The sequence below is a fragment of the Panthera pardus genome, unplaced genomic scaffold (genome assembly GCF_024362965.1).
Source record: "Panthera pardus isolate Hobbes unplaced genomic scaffold, ASM2436296v1 HiC_scaffold_20, whole genome shotgun sequence".
Lineage (NCBI taxonomy): Eukaryota > Metazoa > Chordata > Mammalia > Carnivora > Felidae > Panthera > Panthera pardus.
The window spans coordinates 85298855-85322526 of record NW_026526766.1 but is presented as its reverse complement, the minus strand read 5'-3'; the positions used below and the strand labels follow the sequence as shown (position 1 = coordinate 85322526).

General features: G+C 54.5%; 2 protein-coding genes across 22 annotated transcripts in view; one reads left to right on the top strand and one right to left on the bottom strand.

Moving 5' to 3' along the window:
* The window catches only part of RALGPS1 (Ral GEF with PH domain and SH3 binding motif 1), a 314360-nt gene that overhangs the window by 88532 nt on the left and 202156 nt on the right, over nucleotides 1-23672 (bottom strand). The gene's annotated exons all lie outside the window — the stretch shown is intronic.
* The window catches only part of ANGPTL2 (angiopoietin like 2), a 34283-nt gene continuing 21817 nt past the window's right edge, over nucleotides 11207-23672 (top strand). The window contains exons 1-2 of one of the 8 annotated variants that reach the window (XM_019421110.2): nucleotides 11207-11463; nucleotides 22703-22774. In XM_019421110.2, the coding sequence (XP_019276655.1) occupies nucleotides 11417-11463; nucleotides 22703-22774 (119 nt within the window). In that variant the 5' untranslated portion in view covers nucleotides 11207-11416. Of the gene's footprint in view, nucleotides 11702-20426; nucleotides 20550-22702; nucleotides 22798-23672 lie in introns of those variants that run through there. The other 7 variants (XM_019421112.2, XM_019421116.2, XM_019421115.2 and 4 more) reach the window with 7 other exon arrangements.

Here is a 23672-nt window from a genome sequence, read left to right as displayed (position 1 = left end):
TGCTCCCAGGGCTGACTGCGCCTGTAGTAAAGTTAGTCCACTGGAGATGACTGAGTCACCGAGGAGAGGTCAGTATCGTGATTCATCAGGATTTATGGAGGCTAGCGCGCCCGTGTGTATCTGTACGAGTCAGTGTGAAAAACTTAATGAGAACGGATAAAAAAATTTTTAAACATCAGATGATTAAGGAAAACAGCCTCATGGCTTTCCAGTCGACTTGATTATCTGAAATGACTTGGTCCCTGGGGTCCGGGGAGCTCCAGTTTCCCTGCGACAGAGACAGATAATCCAGGGGCTGAGAGGGCAGGTGCCTAGTGCCGGACTTACTCAGGGTGGGACTGTGGGCAAGTCAAGCAACTTCCTAAGCCTCAGTTTCTGGATCTGAAAATGGCAAAATAATAAAAGAACCTGCCTCCCAGGGTTGTGGGGAAGATCAGTTAGTGCTGAACAAACATTCTGAATTATCGTTGGTTGTGTACACGTGCATCTTCTATAAGCCTGCTTTCCACCATGCTGAAATGATGATCTTTTGCGGTTAAGCCAGCTTCATATTCAGGCTGCACACAAAGCCTGGGGCAGGGAAGCACTTCTTTGGCTACAGGCCTGTGGTGAAGCTCTGCAGGGGCTGCTGTGGGGACAGTGACAGGCAAACCAAAAAGAAGAGCTAAAGGACACCGTCTGGAGAGATATAAAATAAATCAGTGATCTTCAGAAGACCCCAATGTGTTGGAAGTCCAAGATAACGGGGGCCCAGCTTACTAAAAGAAGACGGCCAGCATCTGTGGACTACTGTGTACTAGGTACTGCACTAGGGTATCTGCACTCACATTAATTCACTTACTCCTCCCGGCTATCCTGGGCAGGTGGTATGGCTATCCCAGTCTTTATTTTTTAAAAATGTTTATTTATTTTTGAGACAGATTGAGAGAGAGAGCACCCATGCAAGCTGGGGAGGGGCAGAGAGAAAGGGTGACAGAGGACTGGGAGCAGGCTCTCTCTGTGTTGACAGAAGAGAGCCTGACGCGGAGCTTGAACTTGCAAACTGCCAGATCATGACATGAGCCGAAGTCAGACGTCTAACCGACTGAGCCACCCAGGCACCCGCTATCCCACTTGTTAGATGAGGAAACAGAGGCAGAGGATAGGTAAATTTCAGAAGTCACGTGCTTAATAAGAGGGAAAGGCAGAACCCAAACCCGGGCCTAGCTGACTCCCTTTGCACCAAGACAGCCGTGGTCCTGCAGGGAGGGAGGTGGCAATACACCTGTCCTTGCATTCTTCCCACCCCTTCCTCTCCTGCAGGTACCTGCCACTGGCAAACCCAATCCAGAGCCAGAAGGCAAGGGAGCCCACTGGGGGAATCCATGCAGGTCAGCTGCTGGGCACGAGGCAGGGTGCCAAAGAGCAGATGTGGGGCAGCAACTGGAACATACCAGGGCAGTGTCAAGGAGACAGTGGCCAGTGGTCAGGCAAACCCGCCCTGCCCTCCAGGGTTTCAGCCTCAGAGCTGGAATCCATCTGGCCCGGCCCAGGGAGGATGAGAAGGAGGCCAGTGGATGGTGCGGAGGCCGGCGGGACTGAAGGAAGCCTTGCGCACCCACTGCCTTTACTCCCTGCAGGGCCTTGGGTGGGTGTCCCTGAGATGCCCCACCCCCAACCTACTAGTTGGAGAACGCAGGACAGGTCTGGGAGTCTTTAATCAGGGAAGATGCAGGAACAATCCCTTCTGATTTTCCGGGGCCAAGGTTACAAAGTTCTTGCTGCAATGCTCCCCCTTCCAGGCTTAGGGCAGCAGAGCCATGGATCTCTGCTGAAAGCAATTTCTGGCAAGCCCAAGGAGACCCTGAGCTCTCTGTGTGTCCCCGAGTATTGACATCCACGTCAGGAGCTACCTCAAGGATGAGAACAAACTCGTTCAAGAAGTGGGGTAAGTCACAGGACTCTTCCAGTCCACTCCAGCATGTGAGAACATTAACAGCAATTCAAGCATGTTCTATAGATTCTCCCAGCACAACTGCAATCCCTCACCCTCATTCCCAACTCCCAAAGTATTTCTGGGAGTATCTGGGGTGGCACCTCTTTGCTCCAACTCCCTGCTGCCACCTGTTTCCTCCACACTCCTGGAGGACTCCAGTGCCCAACTGTCAGTGCCAGCTGTGGTCAGGGCTGCCATGTACAGCTGTGTAGGGTGTGCACTGCCCAACACGACACAAAAGTCCCAGCTGTGGGTCCCTACTCTGCTCTCAGAATTCTGTTTCTCAGGTGCCCAAGTGGCAAATCTTCAAGGTGCTAAACAGTGCAGCTTGATTCTCACCATATTAGAGTCATGCTGGGTTCCTGGCAACTCTTCCTCCAAAATCTATTCTGACTCTGACCACTGGTCACTGTCTCCTCGACACTGCCCTGGTGCCCATTGCCTGGTCTCTCACCTGGACAGCCCCCTCCAGTTTCCTAATGGTCTTCTCAGTTCCATTCCTTCCCCCCTTGGACCATTCTCCACCCAACACCAAGAGGGACACTGAGAGAACACAAAACGAAGCATAATGTCTTCCTGCTTGCAACCCACCGGGAGCCTGCGCTGCACTCTGGATAAAAGCCCAAGGCCTCACCTGGCCTAGGGGGCCTTACAGGACCTGCCCCAGCCAGCCCCTCTCACTCCGCCTGCCCCTCAATACGCACACTCTCGCTTGTCTCTGCTGCTTGGTCACACCGGCCTTTCCATCCCTCAAATAGGCCAAGCTCGTTCTCATCCCATGGACTTTGCATGTGCTGTTCCCTTTGCGTGGCTCCTTCCTTCCAGTCACCGGGGCCTTGGCTCACATGACCCTCCCTCTCAGAAACTTCCCTCAGCACCCTGTGGCGCAGACATTGATCTGCTCCCACCCACTCCATCTCTCCCTATTCCATTAACTGGTCTCAACAGTCTTTCAAATGCTCTCATCCCTGGCACCCTGTAGATACTCCACAAACCTCTGTGGGATACCTGGATGGGTGTCCCACACAGGAATGGTGGGCAGGCCTTTGGCTGTGCTCTGTGGCACCTGATCCGGCCCCACGTCTCCTGCCTCAGCACTGCATGAACCTCAGTGTCCCCCGAATGTCATGAAAAAAGCTCCCCCAGCCTTTGGGGAGAGCGCTCGCTGACTGGGGCTCAGAGCTGCTCTCCGGGAGCCGGGCTGCATTCAGGCACCACCCTGGTGACACCAGATGTGACCACAGCCTGAGGTCCATGTGCCCAGGGCCGCGCCTTTGCTCTTTCCCTCGCTGCGTGCCCTCTGGCAGGCTACTTGGGCTCTCTAAGCTAATTTTCTTCAGCCCTAAAAAGAGGGCAGTGAAGGTTCTTACCACGAGGAATGGTTGTGGGGATCAATAAATTGGTGTGAACGGTTAGCACAGAGCCTGCGACCCATGAGTGGGTGACCAGCGCTGTCTCTATTCCTTCCCCTGAACTTGTCTCCCACCCCTTCCTCCAGGGACCCACGTGCACATCCCCCTCACATCTTCTTCCAGGGAGCAGCTCCAGAGACCCGCCAGGGACTAGATCATCCTAATCACACGCTCACAACAGGTTTGGACCCCCAGCTATAAACTTGTGAGCGGCTGCTCCCTGTGGGCTCTTTAAGAAAAGGGAATTGATGGATTTATGGAGAAATGATCAATACCTACATTCATGAGCCGAACTTAACATGGCCTTGTCCTTGAGGGACTTAGGACCCAGGAGAGGAGAGCAGGGGGCGGGCAAAGGGATTCTCTGGGGGGCGGGGGAGGGGACAGACAATATCAGCATGTGATGTGGTACAGAGGCCACCTGTGGGGGTCTTCTGACCCCACCAGAGAGTCATGGTGGGGGGGTGCTCCCTAAACATGTGGGTGGGGACATTAAGCGGTTCATGGACTACACAGAACCTCACGTCAATTCAAGTCAGATTTTGCCTCCAAATGAATTTGAGCTGAACTGTTGATAAAAGGCTTGCTATTTTTCTAGAGCTTTTGGATTCTGGGTTGGTGGGTGAAGGAGTTGGGACTCACGGTCAGGGCCAAGTTATCCATTAGGCTCAGCAGGCACAGTGCGAGGGGCTCATGATACTTTCGGGGGCTCACAGAAATGTTCCAACTTCCTTTAGAATGAGAATAAAAAGTGAAATTTTAGGTCAGCAAACGCTTTAATATTCCCTATCAGCGTATTTGTCTTTACACCAGTGTGGTCACAGAAGATGAGTTTTCGTATTTTTTAGTACAGGAAGGAGCTCCGGAGGGCCAAGCACCTAAGGCGGATTGAAGTCATCCTCCAGCCAGGCTTGCAGCCCTGCCCTCCACGGGTGCCGGGGACATTCGGCAAGATCAGGCAAGTGACCAGCACAATGTCTGGTACCCGGGAAACAATAAATGAGGACAGTCCTAGAGACCATAACACTGTCACACTCCCATCTTCCTTATCTGTAAGAGGAAATAATCGCTGACTTCCCAGCTCCCAGGCCTGCTGCGAGGCTCAAGGGAGATAATACCAAATACCAAAGCATTTTGGGACCTGGCCCTGCCGTGAGGAGGAGAGGGGCAAATGCCGGGAACACGACCATCATCCACCTGCAGGGGCCAGGAATCTGAGCACACGTCCCTCTGCGGCCCCAGCTACACATGGCAGGACGGCCCCAGATGCCCGGCACAGGTACTGCCTTCCTTCCTGCACCTCCCTGGCAGACGGAGTGGTGGGAAGGGGAGAGGGCAGGGCTGAGGCGGGGACAGCTGGGAGCCAGATCAGTGGAGTAGGAGTTATAACCCCCCCCACCGAGCCAGCTTGGAGTAGGCCTGGAGTAGCTCCTGAGAGGCCTGGGCACGGCCTCACGATGGCAGGGAGGCTGTCTTTCTTACCCTGGGTCTCCTCTCCCTTCTCCTTCGAGCCAGACTCCCAAATAGCACTCTTGCTGCCCTCAGCCCCAAGACTCTGAGTCAGAAACCCTGGATGTGACACAAAGAGAGCGAGCGGGTTTCGAAGGCTAGCATTCCCACGTAGGCGTTCAACAGACATTTATCACATGCTCTATGTGCTAGTCCTCTAACGAGAGGCCCTTTCTACAGAGTCCAGGGCAAGACAATCCCAGGCTTTGCCCTTGGGCTTTCTGCTGACACATGTCACCAGCCTGGTGCCCCCACCCTGGCCTCAGGCCTGGGAAGCTCACCTCATCAGTCTCTTGCCAGAAGCCCTCAGTTATCTGCTCAGTCACCTCTTTGGGGCCCAGGAAAGATAAGCAAGTTCAGCAATAGCTCAGCTGCTCCTTGGGAGGAGAATTCCAGCAGGGGGTCTGCAAGGGGGGTGTGGTCTTCCCCCACTGACCAGAAAACCACCCGCAGTCCCTCCGTCATCTCCTTTTGGGGACGAAGATCCTGTCCGACACAGCATTCCAAAAAGCGACAGTTTTTTAAATTTTTATATAGGGTAAGACGATTTTAAACAGCTTTGGAAAATTTCTGTGAAGTTTTTGTTATGACGATACAAAGAAAACCAGCAAACTAAAATGAAATCTCTCTTCCCTCTGCCTCTCAGTCTCCCCTCTTGGGGACAGGCCCCCGCATCAGCTGCAGTAAGAAGAGGGCAGATGAGGCCAATCGAACATTCCTTAAAATACTGTTAAAAAGACAAAATGAAAACCAGTCAACTAAACATCTCAGCAAATTGGCTTTGGGCAAATTGACCTGGAGCCCAAACTCTGGTGCTCAGATGGAGCTTAATAAATATTTGTTGACTGAACAGCAAAAGTGTTCGACCGTTAGGTGATGTCTGCGCTTGAGGAGAAGAGCGGTCCTGAGTCTGTTCCTGGCAGGTGGGGTGCGAAGCGGGAATGAAATGGGTCGTGCACGAGCCAACGATAGGCTCTCAAAGCTACTTTGTAACCGAGCGTGCATCCCGTGCTGACATTTTGGATACACTTGTTTGGCAAGCATTTAACAGACACGGTGTCCTCAGAGGGCTTTCCACGTGTGGGGACACCCTCTGTGACACCAGGCAGTACAGCATAAACAGTAGGGCTGCCTTAGAATCTCCCCATAAACCCAAGTCTCCGAACTTCTCACCCGGGCCAGGGAACACGTGGCTCCCCTGCCAGACATGGGGCGGGCAAGTCACAGGACCTGGCCACGGCATCTCCGGGAGGGGAGGGGACCGGCTGGCTCTGTCTCAGCTTAGAGGCAGCTGTTGAATTAAATCTGGACGGAGGGAGGCTTCTGGCAGTTCCGCAGGCTTCTTGATGACACTCCCCTGGACCTTTCCAAGACTGGATAACCAGGAGAGGAGGGGACTTGCTTCTTTGTCCCTCAATCACCGGTCAACCTCACTGGAGCCCCATCACTAACACCGCCACACTTCCTTGACCGTCATTCTGAGAAGTCATCCACTGTTGACAGCGTCCCGTTCTCGTAAAAAAAGAAAAAGTGCTACCAATTAGCCCTGACATGCTGTTAACTTTAGCAGGCCTCCTGATTTCAGAGACCTTAAAACAAGAAAAAGTAAGTTTGAATGAAAGAAATGCTATTTGTTTTCAGGACAACTGTGTGCGTGCTAGCTTTGACGTGGGTCTTGATCCCAGTCGCGTTACCGTCTAGCTGTGTGGCCTGGCGCGAGGAACATTGCTTCGCCGAGCCGCGGTCTTCCTATTAGTAGAACAGGATGGGGACACTTCCCTCACGGGTCACGAGAGGAGAAACAACGATGTCCAGCAAACGTGGAGCTTGGCGTCCAGCATATCACAAGCAGCCACCTAAGGTGCTCTAACAAGGCTTGTGAGAACAACACTTTCTTCTAGTGCCCGGGTGGGTATGCTGAGCTGAATGAATCTAGGAATTATGGGGGCTGGTATTTCCCAACAGACTACGACCAAGAGGAGAGAGGGCAGAGAACTGAATTAAGGAGCACCAACCAGCTGGATAGGGTTACCGAGGGCACCGACGGCAGCAGGAGTACAAGAGGTTTGGGGTAGAAGACAGATCCAGTTGGGATGTGGGGAGTTCCAGTTACCAAAATGGAAGGAGTAGACGGCATTGAACTAACTCTCCGGTCAATAACAATGATAAAATCTGAACAGTACACGAGACTGCTTGAAAGGACTTGAGAACAACGCAGAACAGAAACTAGAGGACACGGGGTCTCTGAAAGACAGGAAACACCCTAGGGCACCTCTGTTCGTGGTGCTACACGGGGGGAGGGGGCTGATACAGAATGCAGCAGAGTTACTGCCTGGGAAGAAGACAAAGAAGTTGGACATCGAGGGTGGAAACTGAAGGGCAAAATGCCAGAAGGGAGATAGCTAAGGAAGGGGGAGCTCCAAAATTACTGTACAAATTCTCCTCAAATCCTTAGTTAATCCCTAAATTGTATACACATAGAGAGAGACTCCAAGGAGCCCAGAAGAAAGCAGTAGCCGGGAAGCAGGGGGTTCGGCAGCTGCCTCAAAGATCGCATTTGGAGTTCAAGTCCTGCCAAGCTGAAAGGACTTAGTGAACGTTTAAGGTTTTTTGATTTATTTATATTTTTAGAGAGAGAGAGAGGGAGAGAGAGAGAGCACAAGAGAATGAGTGCATGTCCGGCGGAGGGGCAGAGGGAGAGAGAGAGAAAAAGAGAGAGAGAGGGAGAGAGAATCTCAAGCAGGTTCCAGGCTCAGCACGGAGCCCCACTCAGGGTCAGTCCCAGTGACCCTGCGATCACGACCTGAGCTGAAATCGAGAGTCAGATGTTCAACTGACTGAGCCACCCGGGGGCCCCTGTTGTTGTTGTTGTTGTTGTTGTTGTTTTAATGAGGCAACAAAGTTTGCAAGAGAATAAGAACGTTGCCCAGGCTGCTGGCAGAGGTGGGGTCTGAGCCCAGGCCTGTTAGATTCTGAGCCACAGCCCCTCATCCTCCACAGCCAGTCACTCATTTATTCACTCCCCTATACTGGGCTGTACGGAAGGAGAGCTTGGTATGGCCCGGCCCACACCTGCCCTGGTGCTCAGGGAACTCACGGCCCTGGGGAAGGAGTCGCTGGCAATTACCACAGCCACCCCTGAGTATGTACTGTGTACCACACTTAATGTGTCACGTCATGTTGAATTCTCTCAACAGCCCCAGGAGGCCAATCCTTATAACATCTCCATTTTACAGATGAGGACAGTGAGGCATGGGGTGGGACCTGAGTGGAAGAACCAGAATTTGACTCCACAACTCAAGCTCTCCAGCAGCATCCTCGACTGCCCACGGCCACCACAGGGGCAAGGGATGTGCAAACATGGACAGGGCAAGGCCATCCTGGTGTTCCTCTCCCACGTGATGGGGTCCTAGGGACTGTGAATTGTGAAAGCAAATTTTCTCCGGTCATCGGGGACTTGGGCTGCACCGGTCCCCACGGGAGGGTGGGTCCTGGGAATTCCCCCCTGACCCCGTGCGTCCCATCACCTCCAACTGCCTCTCTCACCAGGGGGCTGCAACCACTGCCCACGAGCTCCAGAGGCCGTATCTACGGTTCCCACCAACCCAGTCTCTACTCAGTGACTAACGGGGCCTTTCAGAAATAAAAGCAAGTTGCTCAAAGCCTTTCAGTGGCTTCCCGCCGTCCTTGGATAAAGTCCCACCTCTAACAAGGCCTCATCTTCTGCCACACTCCCCCTCTCTCCTCAGCCAAATGCACTCGTCTTGGCCCCTGGGAAGAACTCCCTGTAATTGCTCTAGTCATTACCGCTGTGTAACAAATTACCTTCAAAACGTAGCAGCCTAGAACAGCCATTCTCTTCCCCTCGTGGATTCTGTGGGTCAGTGATTCAGCTACGGGATGGGACGGTGGCTCAACTCAGGTCCCGGTGTCCGGGGCCTCAGCAGGAAGGTTCTAGTTGGGGGTGACTCGTGGCTGGAATCACCGAGAGGCAGCTTTCCTCACATATCTGGGGGTTGATGCTGGCTGTCGGCTGGGACCCATGCTGCACATGGCCCCCGCGTGGTGGCTTGGGAGTCGCGGGATTTCTCGGGGTCTAGCTTGGCTCAGGGCTCCAAGAGACAGTGTCCCAGTGAACAAGGCAGAAGATGCACTGCCTGTTCTCGCCCAGCCTTGGGTACCAGGTAGTGTCACTTCCGCTGCATTCTATTGGTCATAAGTAGGTCACAAACCCACCCAGATGCAAAGGGAGGGGACAGAGGCCCTACCTCTCAATGGGAGGAGTGTCAAGGTCTCAGAGTGTCAGGTCTTGGACCAGGAGATATTGTTGACTGTTGGGGCCATCTGCAAAAAAGCCCATCTGCCACCCAGTCCTTACACAGTATCGTCTCTGCTCAGAACCATCGTCTCTCCAACTCACACCCGCTAATTCCTACCTACCCCTCAGGTTCCAGCTCAAACACCACCTCCTCGGGGAGGCTGCCCTGACTGCCCTGCCAGGCTTAATCTGGCCTCCTGCCTAGATACCCGCTTAGTACCCAGCACTTCTCCTGTGTCTGTCTGTCTGTCTCCCCTCCTGACCGCAGGCTCTGTGAGGACGGCTCGGAGCTACTTCCCAACAAACACAACCCGGAGAGGAGGAAGGGGAAGAGAAGGGAATAGGCCAGGCTCCAGGCCGACAAGGGTGCTGCTCAAGGAGAAGGATTCAGCTCCATCCTCTGTGCTTCTGCTGATCTTGAACCCCCTGCCCCCCGCCTCCCACGGCTCCTGTGCCGACCATGCACGGGGACCCCCCCATGGTAGTTGTGGGGGGTGTTTCTGTCCATTGCAACCATCTGGCTAATGCTGCAGCCTCTACAGGCTTACGATATCTTACGATACTGCGGTCTTCTGGCGAGGACTCACCTTCTAAAAAGAAATGGGACTGACAGATGGAAAAGGGAGGGAGTCTGAGCGGGCTGGAAGAAGCTGAGGCAAGAAACAGAGTTTGCTCCCTGCAAAGACGGGCGTGGAAGACCACAGCGGAACTGCTTGCCCAGGGCCCAGCTACGTCTGAGGGCAAGGAGAACCCTGGTGAAGTCTCCCTCCCCATTTGTACCCAAACGTCATCACCACCACCACCATCACTCAACATTTAAAAAAAAAATTTTTATTGTTTATTCTTTTTTGAGAGAGAGTGAGAGCAAGCATGAGCAGGGGGAGGGGGGACGGGGGAGGGGGGCACAGAGAGAGAGGGAGACACAGAATCCAAAGGAGGCTCCAGGCTCTGAGCTGTCGGCACAGAGCCCGACGAGGGGCTCAAACCATGAACCGTGAGATGACAATCTGAGTCGAAGTAGGACGCTTAACCACCCAGATGCCCCATCACTCAACTTTTTTAAAGAGGAGAGAAGAGTCACCACCAATATCTCCCACAGCTGTCGCCCAGGCAAAGACACAAACCTGCTCCCGGCTGCTCCCTTCCCAGCACTCCTCTGCCTGTGGTGCTGACAAGACTGTAGAATCGCTCACTTCATGGGGGTCCAGGGCTGTCTCCTTTCTGCTCTAACTCTACGAACATTCACAGACTCTGTGCTGGGGACTCCCATTATGTGCTTCTAGAAGAGCCCGATGTGAGGTCACCACAGGGGTTCTGGGAGCGCGACCCCTGGCCCGCCCAAGTCCAGAGCGCTGAGTCCAGCCCACTGAGGTGCCCTTGCCCCGCGCCAGCCCCTTTCCCGCATGATCCCACGGAATCCGTGGAGGTAGATTACATGAGAGGGGTGCCAGATGGGTGACGTGACTTAATCAGGTCCTCTAGGTGGGAAGTGATGGGGCATTTCTCCTGTGCATACCCCCAGCTGGTGGTGTTTCCAGGGTCCTCGGCCCCTGCCTCCCGCTAGCTGTCAGCACAGATCCTGCTGGCTTCTGTGCAGACAGCCTTGGGCTCCCTCCCCAGGGTTTAGAGGTGAGAGCAAGGCCTCTGCACACGGCCGCACAGAGGCCATCTGTGCGGGGCTGCCCTGCCTGCCCACCCGGGGGTTCCGCGGGGGCAGTGCAGGGGTGAGGGAGCCATCCAGGGGGAGGACCTGTTCCCTGCTGCCTGCACGGCTGGCACAGATCTGAGCCCATTACCTGAGTCAGAGGGGAAGCTCTCTGCCTCGGCAGGGCGCACTAGGGGCGGGCGGGCGGGCCAGGCTGCTCTGCCAGGGAAGGAGGGAAGGAGGCCGCCAAAGCGGGCTGGGGCGGGAGGGGCCGGGCCAGCTGGGGCCGGAGCTAGTGTGACATCACCGGGCGGCCCGCCTCTGTCTGGGGCTGAGGGGAGGCCCGGAGCCTTTCTGGGGCCTGGGGGATCCTCTTGCACTGGTGGGTGGAGAGAAGTGCCTGCAGCCAACCAGGGTCAGGCTGTGCTCACAGTTTCCTCCGGCAGCATGTAAAGGCTCCACAAAGGAGTGGGGAGTTCAAATGAGGCTGCTGCAGACGGCCTGAGGATGGACCCCGAGCCCTGAGCCGCCCTGCCCGAGCCCCGGATCTGCAGAGCATGGCCCTGAGGCAGCCGCTGGCCCCCGCCGTGAAAGGAGGCAGGTTGTAAGTGGCCCCCCGCAGGACCCCCGCCCCCGGCCAGCCCCTGCCCCATCATCCCTGGCCCAAGCCCGGCCGCGGAGCAGAGCAGAGCAAGCAGAGGCCAGTGAGGCAGGGCTGCTCGGCGGCCAGTCCGGCCTGCGACTCGGGGACCCCTCCTGGAGGCCATGGACAGGCTGCCCTTCTGACGGCTGGGGTAAAGCATGTGAGGAGCTGCCCCGGGGAGCCAAGCAGGAGTGAAGAGGTAAGGGCCCAGCACTGTGGCACCAAGGGACAGGGGGCAAGAGGCAGCAGCTGACCCCATGTCTGGGGGTTCAAGAACCCTGACCCCTTCAGCTGGGGGTGTGTGCAGCTGGACCCCGGAGGGGGGTCACTCCTGCTTTCGCTTGGAGTCAAACACGGCATCTCCCGGGGTGGGACTCGTGGACACCTGGGCAGAGGGTGGGCTCTGGGGGCGTGAGACCACGGGCTGTTCATCTGCAAGCCCTGCTCTGCCTCAGACAAAGAGCCTTTGGGGTGAAGGCAGGCGGCTCCCGGGCACGGCCCGGCAGCCGGGATGTGTGCGTGAGTGTGTGCCTGTGTGTAGGTGTGTGCTTAGGGGAGCAGGGGTAGCCCAAGGACGTGGGAAGTCATTTCTAAGTTTTGGGTTCCTATGCACCCTGGTTAGAGACTATGCTGAGGCAAAAGCAAAAGTAAATGCTGTCCGGCCAGAGCCGGGAACCCTTGTTCCGAAAGTTCCCTGGAGCCCAGCAGCCTCTGCTCGCCCCTCAGCTGGGCAGGACAGGACCAAAGGGGTCCAGAGCTAGAAGGGACACATTAGCTAGAGATTTCCGTTGCTGGGGCTCGGGGCAGAGAGCTGCCCCGACTTTCCCCGCGTGTCCACGGACGACTGATCCCGCCTAGCACCGGACGGTAGCCCAGGTCTCCAGCAGGCTGTATGTGGCAGGGAAATAGGGGAGGATCAGGCTTCCCCGGTACCCTGGCAGGGGGTACAGCGCGGGCTCCACATTCCGAGTCCCTTGAAAGCACTCAGCATTAGATAACATTTCCAAACAAATTCTTCACTGATCCCTCCCTTCTCCTTCTGTGATATGTGTGTCACGGGTCAGCTATTGCCTCGGCTGTGGGATTATGAGAGCTCCCAGGGGCCAGTTCGGTTACTTAGAAAAGGATCTCCTTTCACCAGGGCTCTGAGGAAAGCTGAGAATACCACTTCCGAAGCCGGCCAAATGCTCCGCACATGCCCACATGCATTTTTACAATTTGAGGCAGAGTAACACCCTAGTCACGCCCCAGGTTCAAATCCTACCTCTTCTACTTAGGAGTCACGGGACTCTGGCTAAGAACACTTAGCCTCTCTAAGCCTGTTTCCTCTTCTGCAAAATGGGATAATAATGCTACCCTTCTCTTAGTAACTGCTTACACTTATGTTGCACTTATCCTGAGCCAGATGCTTATGACATCCACCCTATGACACAGGTACCGCTGTTCATCACCATTTTATAGGTGAGGAAACTGAGGCACTGAGGTTAAATGATGTGCCCAAGGCCCCGTGGTTAGTAAGTGCCATCACCAGGATTTGAATCCAGCACTCGGAACCACACTCCACTGCTTTCTAGGAGGAGCACGTGGGATCATGTCCGGGAAGGCCTTTGCGCAGTGCCTGCTGCATGGCAAACCCTCAGAAAGTGTTAGTCACTGAGTGTCGTGAACCACGACGATCAGAATGGCAGATATGGAAGAGCAGAGACCCAGACTCTCTTGACCCTGGACGTCCTGCTAGGGCTGTGGGAAAACCCCACGAGGCCGAGCCAGGGTGGCGGTCACTACTGCCACCCACGCGGGGCTCCCCCCGGGAGGCCGAGGGGGCTTTACATCTGGACTGAACGGCAGCATGTCCATTTGGGTCACTGCGTCCACACTAAGGGGGGCAGGGGGACCTTGGGGCCATCTGACGCCAACCTTACAGTAAGAGCATCCTCCCACCCACACGGGCACCACTCATCTGCCTGCTGGTCTCCTGCCAGAACCATGGTAGGTGAGGAAACGAGCTACCTCCATGCTGGAGGGGGTCTACAGAGCAGGGAGACCAGTGCCAGGCCTGTCCTGGGGTTGCAGGGGGAGGGGTAAGGACCCCTCCCCCCAACTCCATCTCCATCACCAAGTCTGACCGAATGGGGGCCAAGGCTGGTGGGTCCTACACCAGCCGACGCTGGTGCCTCTTCCCTCCTGTGGCCCCAGAGGTCTCGGCGGGTTCCCCAAACTCTTGGAAGCGTTTTGAAAAGCCGACATTAAACGTGTGCTTCTCTAACACAGGCCTCTGGGGCTGCAGAAGCTGCACGTTTCCCTGCTCTGGCCTGGAACGGTGGCGGCCCACTGCGCTCTCCGGGTAGCCCAGGCCGGGCAGAGGCGCTGACTGACTTCACAGGCCTGGCTAACAGAAATTTGATTAATTATCACTCAATACAGGCAATCGTGGTGGAACAGACAAAATGTGTGAAGCATAAGGCCCAGGAGGGGACTGCATGGTACCACTGTCAGCTCAAGGGCAGAGCAATAAAGCCATTTCTCCATCCACCCCTCCATCCCGCAATGATTTACTAAGCACCTGCTGAGCTAAGTAAGGCAATGCGTTATATCATTTCATCCTCAAGACAACGCTCAATAAACCCTGGGTTTAGCATCCCATTTTTCAGCTGAGAAAGCTAAGGCTCAGAGATGTTAAGTAACTTGTCCAAGGTCACGCAGTTGCTGATTGTGTGGGTGTAGCTCCAAAGTCTACGTCTTTCCCCAACTCATTCCACTGCTCTGTTCAAGGTGTCCCGACTGCTCTTTTCCTGACCCCGTCACCGAGTCCCCCAGCAGCCAAGTCTGTTCTGGTTGCCGTCCTACAGAATGTTTACACCACTCCCTCGGAAAACCATGTGCCTCCCCGATTTCGATGCATCACTTGCTTGTCAAAGGAGCCTGCCTCTGAGACAGAACAGGCATTATCACCACCCCTCTTACACATGAGCCTCAGCACAGATACGCGGCTCCGTGGGACTCTGGCGCCAGCTCAGTGGGGCGGAGCCTCAGGCAAACATTCGTCTGTGTGCCTGAGAGACCATTCGTGGGTTGCCTACGTCCCTACGTGGAGACCCCACGGCCAGTGGAATCAGAGCGCAGGTCCTCATGGTCTGCACTGGGCCACACTTGAGCAATCTTGACAAGACATCAGGGAGACAACAGCCGGCAGCCACATGAGAACAAACAGCAGCAGCCGGCCCTAGGCAGGTCCACCCAGCTTCCGGCCTCTCTGAATCACAGTCCATTTTGTCGGAAATGGTCTCAACTGACAGCAGATGAGGAGGGGCTCTGTTCACAGGGCCCGCAGCCCAGTGGAAGGAGCCACAAAGTGAATCTAACAATCACACAAATGTACAACAGGGACAGACCTGCAAAGAGGGGGGCATGTCCCCATTTTACAGAGGAGGAAACTGAGGCTCAGAGGCCACAGCACCTCTGCCAATGTCCCCCCACTAGTGGGCCAAAAAGCAAGGATTCAAACCTAGATCTAGACTCCCTCTACCCCAGCCCGCTGCCATCCTGGATAGACGCACACTGGGGAAATCTCAAGAATGAAGCAAGTCAATGAATAGCATTCTTTTCTGTGAATTTATATAAAACACCCCAAATAGAAGGGTTATTCAGCCACTGGTGACTTGGAGTTTGTGGTGATAGACAGGTCACATCAGAACCTCATGCCAAGGGTAGTTTCAATGACAAAACCATATTCTCTCATATTGACTGTAAACCATATGACTGATTTAATAACAGCCGGGGGGGGGGGCAGTGACAGTTAAAACGTTACAATGTCCTGCTACATGTGTACATCAATGGCAAGACACATTCTGATCACAGAAATGTTCACATGTCGGGTGGGGGAAGCCAGGCGGCTCACAATCGAGCTATTGTGTTAGGTCTACTCTCGGGTGAAACCGACCAGCCTCTCCTGGGCCCAGGAGCCCCAGAGCCTCAGCCTCTCCCTGCTGCCCAGTCCTCCAGAAAGGCAGGGCCCAGACCATCCAAGTAAAGCCCAGAAGAGAAGTCTATCGTTATGGCCGAGAGGTGCCCGAGACCCCGCTCAGCTCCAGGAACGGGCCAAGTCCTGCCTGAGGCGGCCCCAGTCCAACCTCCACGAGGGAAAGGTTGTGTCTCTTAGTCACTGCTGGACCTCCAATACTCAGGGCCAGGCAGAGAAGGGATGTGTGGAATGAATGAATGAATGAATGAATGAATAAACGAACAAATGAAGCAAGCCAGCCAGCCTCAGACCAACAAGCCTCTCAGCCCCATGGTGCCACACAATTCCCGTCTGTGTCGTGCAGCCAAGGCCCCTTTGGAGACCCCTCTACTCCCACCTTGTGTGCCCCCAATCCTCACCCCCCCCAGCTAGATTGATCCCCCCTCCAGCCCCCTGAGCCACTCCATCAGGGTACTGATCACCACTGCACCTGCTCTCTGTCCCACCTACTACTCTGGGTGCTTTAGAACAGGGACCAACCTCGCTCCCACTCTATCTCCAGCCCCATTACAGTGACTGGAACAGGGAAATGCTCAACAAATGAATGAAATCCTTGAAGTCCTATTTAGGAACCCAAATGCCATGCTGGCTATTGGGTATTCAGTGGACAACCAGATGAGCTGTGTCTTAGGTGCTGTGATGGATGCAGGAAGCAGCCACAGCGGCCCCTGGAGGCTGGGCGAGGAGGGGCCCTTGCTGTGGACAGTGGCTTCACAGGGAGGTAGACTTGTGAGGTCACCTGAGAGAGGGAGACAGGAATGCTTCGGGCAAGACACAGGGGAAGGTGCTGAGGCAAAAAAGAACAGTATGTGCAGAGGCAGGGAGCATGACCACAGAGGCTGTTTTTCAGCAGGACACTGACATGACCAGATGTGAGCTTTAGAAAGACAGGCCTGGGGCCGCCTGCGATGGAGAGTGCAGGGGAGAGGGGAACCAAAGGCAGGGAGGCCAGTTAGGGTTGTGTGGGGAAGCAACCGGGCTCTGGGGTAGACAAGCCTGGTTCTGAGCCCAGCCTTACCACTTGGCAGCTCTGTGGCCCCGGGCAAGTGACTTTGTCCTTTACCTTTGTCTCTCTGTCTGTGACATGAGAATAAACGTAGGCCCTAACTTACAGAGTCACTGGGATCTGTGAGACAGGCACAAAATGTGCTTGTCCCAGGTCTCAAGGGATGAGCCCATGCCAACAGGCCAAGGCGGCCTTAGGTGCCAACCGCTCAGCCTGGCCTAGAAGAGTAGCTCCAGGCAAGGCCCAAAGTTCCCAGGAAGCCACCCCGGGGGCAGCACCGTCTGCCCCAGTCCCTGGCTTCTTCCTTTCGTCTGACGTTCCCCCGGTTCCAAGGCTCCAGAGCACACGCCGGAAATGCAGCAGCCAACTCAGAAGCCGGGCTCTGAGATGGCTTCTGCAGACCTTCCCCGCCTCTGCTCCGTTGGCTGGGGCTCCTGGCACAAAGGGCTTGGTGCGCGGGCTTTGGGGGAATCTCAAAATGGCTCCCAAATAATGCACCATGAAAAAGTAACAGCAGCATCCTTGTCCCCCCGGCAAAGGCAACCAGCTCCCCGCAGCCTAAACCACTTCCCCTCCTGCGCTATGATCTCATGGCATGACCACAACCCGCCTCTCCATGAACTCAGCCCTTCCCTGGAGCCAGCAGCTCACCAGTGACAGGAGCATGAGAGCCCCCCACTGCTCTCTTCCGGGAAAATCTCTCCGATCTGACACTCTCTGCTTCTCTGGCTCATGCCCGTGTTCCCGCCACCCAAGACAGGGCTGGACCCAGGCTGCAGCAGCACATGATGACTGGCTGGCGGGGAAGGCTCAAGGACAGAAGGATGGATGGGTGAACAAATGGCTCATTTGAAGGTCTTATGAGAGCTGAGCTGGCAGGGTCTGGGAACTGGCTCCAGACTCCTTGGGTGCCCACATGGGCTTCTGGTGGGAAATGAATCACAGGATCCTGGGCTGGGAGGAGACGGCAGTTGGAGATGTGGCTGTTCCCTCCCTGGCCCCCAGGGCTGGCAGTGAATCACCTAGGACAAGTGACGCACAGTCCCTTCAGGTTTCCTAAGGTGAGGACACCACTGCTCATCCCTAGATGCCCGTTTGGGGGCCTCGCCACTTGAATAGTCAGGAAGCGGTTTCTAACATCCAACAAAACTCCCCCTTGTACTGACCTGAAAGCCATTTTCTACTGATTCAGTCCAGTGACTAAGAAGCAATCTGCATCCTGGCCACGAAGCAGACAGGCACCTTTTGTTCATACTGGCTGGGGAAACAATCTTGATGGAAGTGGGGGCGTGGATATTGCAGCTGACAGCTGAATCCCAGTCGTGGTATTGATTTCAAGGGACCTTAGACAGGTGACCTGACCTTTCTAGATCTGGATTTACTCTACTGCAAAATGCAGATGTTGATTCTTTTCTTCTGGGTGTAAGGGGACCATATAGTTTGGTACCCAATTAGGACACTTTTGAAAGTAAAAGGGGGTGCTATCAATAATTCCGTAAGATAACAGGCCTCAAGTGGGGCCAACCTTATGCACAGGGCTGTAAGCGCCAATGAGAAAGGGCACACTGGGCACCTGGTGAGTTTACCACAAACAAACAAGGGGTGTTATTATCTACGCCTTTGGTCAGGTGGTCAGCAGGACCCTCTGGGGTCCTTTCTTCTGGAATTTTCCTTTATCTGGATCCCTCCCACATCCTGGGTTACCAGTTGGTTTGGGTACCACCCCACCGGCACACCACACATCTCAACGAGCTTTCGTAGGAAAAACTGTCAACTCTGAAGTTTTGATTTTTTCCTCTCTGTCCTGATGTTGCGTTAACAATCACAATTCGTGCTCAGGTCCATCAGACTCACTCGAGCAAAGCTCAGGTTCCCAGCTTCCCCAAAGCCAGGCGTCAGGGGCCAGCCGGGCACACTAGGGGCCAGGCGGCAACTCCAGACTCCTATACTGCCTTGGCAGAGGCCCACTTCTCAGGCCTCCTGCAGGGCCTCTGGCCTGGACTATTTGGCCCTCCGTGATCACAGAACGAGGGGTCAGGGTTGGCGACAGAGGGAGAGGTAGGTTCTGTGACCCCTTCACACAGCACTACAGCCTGGACTGGTCATGAGGCACCACCCTGAGAGCCGGCTTGAATCTGGAGGTTTCCCTGGGGCTGGCAGTCCTGGGGATCCCAAGAGCTCTCCTGTTCTCCCCTTGCCTGCAGGGGTCAGAGAGCAATTCTTTTCAGTGTCCTGTCACTCCAGCACTTTTCTTTCCACATATTCATTCAGCATGGCATATTTTAGGGTTCTGTTACTGGCTCTGCTACTTAGTAATTCTGTGACTATAGGCAAAATGACTCATGGGCTTAGACTCTCAATAGTTTTCCTCACCTGCAAATGGGGATAACTGTCAGCTCTGCCGTTAGTCTTAAAAGCATCTTTGTGGGAATTAGAAAATGGCTGTAATATAAATATCCAAAACGACAAAGACCGTGAATGTAAGCTGTGCTCCCTAGAGTTGCATAGCGCACAACCTGGGCCACCAGGCATGGCAGCCCTGAAATAACAGGCCTTCCCTCCTGAGGTTGTTGGGAGGATTAAGTAAGATCATGTATATAAAACGCTTGAGTCATAGTGACAACTGACTGTAGTTATTATCCTTAGCGTTTGAACTTTTCTCGTTCCTAACCCCCGGGCCACCAGCTTCTGCTGCAGGGAAGGACACAGAGCTCCATCTTTCAAAAATGATTCTTCCCACAAAGTGGCCCCATGCCTGGGCTGCAGTGCCGCGGTGCCGAGTGGGATGTGGACACACAGTGTGTGGCCCCACCGCACCAGGCTAAGCAGGGACGCTCGGGGCTGCCCACTGGAGGCTGGGTGGGACCCAAGCCTTGGGGAGGCCGCCTCCCCGTGTGCAGGGGCCGTCACGTGGCTCAGTCACACCAGCTCCACTTGTGGGGAGGGAAACCCGTACATAATGGAAACTCCTCACAATACAATGTGGAAAAGCAATTTTAAGAATCGTTTTTATTTTCATTTCGAAGCCAAGGAAAATAGTTGGGAGTTGCTTTTCTTTGTTGGTCATAGGAAGAAAGTGAGGAGCACCACTTTGATTGGAACAGAGTCCTTCTCCCGGCCGAAGATGGCTGGAATGCTGGGGAGGCTTATTTCTCTTGGGGTGCAATTAGTTGAATAAATATCAGGAAAGCAAAAGTAAACACACTCATTACTGCCCATTAAGAACTGCCAAAGCAACAGAAACACTGGAGAGGGGCGTTAGAATCTTAAGGGAAAACAAATGACTCCAAAGCCAAGGGCAGTGCAAAGAGTACAGCCCTCGGTGTCAGGCTGACCCGAGCTCTCAGCTGGGTCAGTTCCGGCTCTTATCTGCCCTATGCTCCTGGGAAAGTCACTTAGCCTGTCTGGGATTCAGGGTCCCCATTTACAAAAGGGAAGTGGGGGGGACAACCACCTCAGTAGATCGTCCGTGGCAGCGTATGTCAGGGACACAGCCCGGCACCCTGTTCCTTCTCTAACCCACTGGGGCCAGGCCACTCACGCCAAACCCAGACCCCATGGAAAAGTGACAGGAACCCCCAGAATCGTGAACTTCATCCGTGGTGGCACCCCTGGCAGTGCCATCTTGAGAAAGATACCAGACAGCTTCTCGAGCTGTAATTTCTTCACCCTCAAAATGGTCTGACCCAAGTCACTAGCTCTGAATGTTGGGATGACTGAATGGGAACAATGTGTATGGAAAGGGCCTTGTGAACCTGAAAACCTGTGTGAGTGTTAATGATCAAATGTGGTGCTCTTTTCAACCGAACAAGCGCAAGAAATGCTGTGTAAAGGCAGCACAGTCCTGCGTGGTGCTTTTGCCCGTCTCTTGTCTCTTGCTTCTCCACTCCTGCCCAGCACCTCGTGAGATCTTGGGACAGAGAGCAAGACAGCCAGGACCCAGTCTGACCGGAGGGCGGTTTCGGGGCTGAGAGGGGAGGCCAGACACGCCTCCTGCTCAGGGCCCAGCTCCTGTGACAGGTACAAGTTCCTCCTCTGAGAAGCAGAGTAATCAACGGTGCTATCTCCTGGGCGGGGGATGGTCGGCGCTCCTCACTGAGTCCGGCCCTGCTGTCCGCCCCACTATCGTGTTATTCCCATCTCTAGTTGAGGTAGCGTTTCTGTGTCCCTTATGTAGTGTGCAAGGTGGGCTGGATCACCCCCATTTCGTAGAAGAGGCTCAGCCTTTAGGATCTCAAGCCCAAGGGCACAGGTTTTGCCGGAGAAGCTCTGAGAGCCCACATGTGGGAGGGGACAGGCCTCAGTGATAAACAGTGACACCCTGCCAGGTCCTGAGGCCTGGGAAGGTTGGGAAGCCAACCCTTTCCTGGAGCCAGGTTGCCTCCCCGTGTCCCTGGAGGTTTCCCGGCCAAGGCGGAGGCCCTCACCAGCATCAGCACCGGCACTAGCAGCTGCCTCAGGTGAGCGGCCGTGGGAAGGCAGTCCCGGCCTGCCAGCCCCAGCCTGTGGTGCGGCTCCTCGCCATTGTTCCGGGCCGGGAGTGGCCGTGGGCTGGTGCAGGAGCAGCCGGAGCGCTTTGGAAACCAGGCAAACACTCACAAACTTACCCTGGTTTCCACTAACGTCACTGCAGCCCTACCTTATGTAGCCCAACCCCCAGCAGAGGCTGCCGAACACCTTTCTCTGCCTGGTCCAAAGGCCCGAACTGGCCCCGGAACCATGCTTAGACTTTCTCATTCAAGCAGAAAATAGTTCCAAGTGGCTCTGGGGAGCTCAGGGTCTGTTTTGTAACTGCGCACCAGCTGGCACAAGGTGGACCCTGAACTTGGGCTGCTCACCAGAGAAGCCCCAGAAGGGCCAGGGGAAGACAAAACCTTCAGGTTCTGTGTCATGCTGGTTTTAGCATAAACTAATGTGAAGTCAGAAAGTGGTGATGCTAACACTTTGTTTGTTTGTTTTGTCTTTTACTACTAAAGACTGGATTAAGTACGTTTCTGTGCACTCAGGGAGAGTTTGAAGGCTTGAATACATGAGATCACATCAGGGAAGCTTTCCTGACCCCTCCAATTATCCCCGGTTCTGCCCCCTTCCAGCTGTGTGCTCCTAGGGAAGTCACTTAGCCTCTCTGAGTCTCAGTTTCCTCATCTATAAAATGGAAATAACAACAGAATCTTAACAGTATCTACCTTGCAAGAATTCATTAAAGTAGAAAATGCTTGTAAATGCTTTGAGCAGGAGCAGGTACACAGCGAGCACTCAGTAAACAGATCCTATGGGTGTTATCGATAAATATGAACGGCCGCCTCCTGTGCGGGTGGTGTCCCCTCTGGCAGCCACCTGCATGGGCTCCCCTGGCTCCGCCTCCCCATCGCCCTCCTCACTATGTGGCAACTGCTGGCAGGTGTGCCTTTTCATTCAGTCCACAAATATTTATTGAGTGCCTACATATTCCAGGTCAGGTGTTTGGCACTGCGAGTGAAGCACACAACACCCTGCCCTCGTGACGGCTCCGTTCACGGGGTGCGGTAGGGAAATGTTCTATGTCTACTGGTGATGAGGACTCTGGAGGGGAAGGTGGTGAAGTCACAATGCTAAATAAGCAGGGAAGGCCTCCCTGGGAAGGTGACATCTCAGCAAAGACCTGAAAGAGGTGAGGGAATGAGCAATGAGGAAAGAGGGGTAAGAGTGTTCCACACAGGGAACAGTGTACAAAGATCCTGAGTCACAAGTGTGCTTGGAGAGCATAAGGACCGCCGAGGAGGCTGAAGTAGCTACAGTGGCATGACCAAGGATGAGGGGAGTCAGAGATGAGGTCGGGGGGGAGGGGGGCCAGGTTGGGAGAGCCTGAGAGACTAAGCTTTTTTCCAAGATGAGGGTCTCCCAGAGGATTCTGAGTAGAAGATCGGACTTTTTTTTTAAGTTTATTTATTTATTTTGAGAGAGAGAGAGAGCACAAGCGTGAGCGGGGTAGGGGCAGAGAGAGAAGGAGAGAGAGAATCCCAAGCAGGCTCTGTGCTGTCAGCACGGAATCCGACACAGCGCTCAATCCCATGAACCGTGAGATCGTGACCTGAACTGAAATCAAGAGCTGGACACTTACCCAACTGAGCCAGCTAGGTGCCCCAAGATCAGACTTTTCTTTCTTCCTTCCTTTCCTTTTTTTCTTTTTAAAGGATCACTCTGGCTGCTGGGTTGAAGATAAACTGCAAGAAGCAAGGGCAGGGGCAGGTCCAGCAGCAGACCAGGTCGGCCCAGGTGAGAGGTGAAGGTGGGTTGTGCCCGGGTATAGGGGAGGCGGGGGGCAGCAGCAGGATACTGAGAATATGCCCTGGATATTGCTATTACAAGCTGGTGGTGATTAGATGTAGGTGGAGTATGAAAGAAGGAAAGGAGTCAAGGATGACTTCAAGGTTGCTGGGATGAGCAACCAGGAGAATGGAGTTGCCATTTACCAACACCGGAGAACATGGCAGGTGAACACGCCAGATGGAGGTATGGGGATGCCAGTTCACTTCAGGACAAGTTAAGTTTGAGAGGCCTAGTAGACAGTCAAGTGGAAATGTCAAAGGAGCAGTTGGATGGATGCGTCTGGAGTCAAAGGGGGAGGTCTGGGCTGAAGAAATAAATGTGGGAGTTAGCAGTGCCTGGAAGCCACAAGACCGGATGAGATCACCGAGGTAAACAAGAGGTCTGAGGCCTGAGCTCTGAGTCCCCCAGGACAGGAACAAGAGGATGAAGAAGCAAAAGAGACAGAAGGGGCAGCCAGTGAAAGAGGAGGAAAGGGTGACCATTGGGAAAGGAGTCTAAAAAGGGAGCGACCGACCACGTCACTCAGTGCGGAGAGGCAAGTCATAATGAACACCAACACCTGGTCACCGGGCTTGGCAATTGAGGACGCTGGTGATCCTGTCCAGAGCACGTAGAGTGGAGGGGAGGGGCCGGGCCCGATGGGAGTGGGCTCAAGAGAGAAAGAGAAGACAGGGACTTTCTGCAAACTGGGTACAGACAACTCCTTAGAGGGTTTTGCTTTTTACAAGGGGAGCAGAGAAATGGAACTGGAGCCGGAGAGGGGATGTGAGGTCGAGAGAGGATGGGTTTTCTTTAAGTTGAGAGAAACAAGAGCATGATTATAGGAAAAATGCG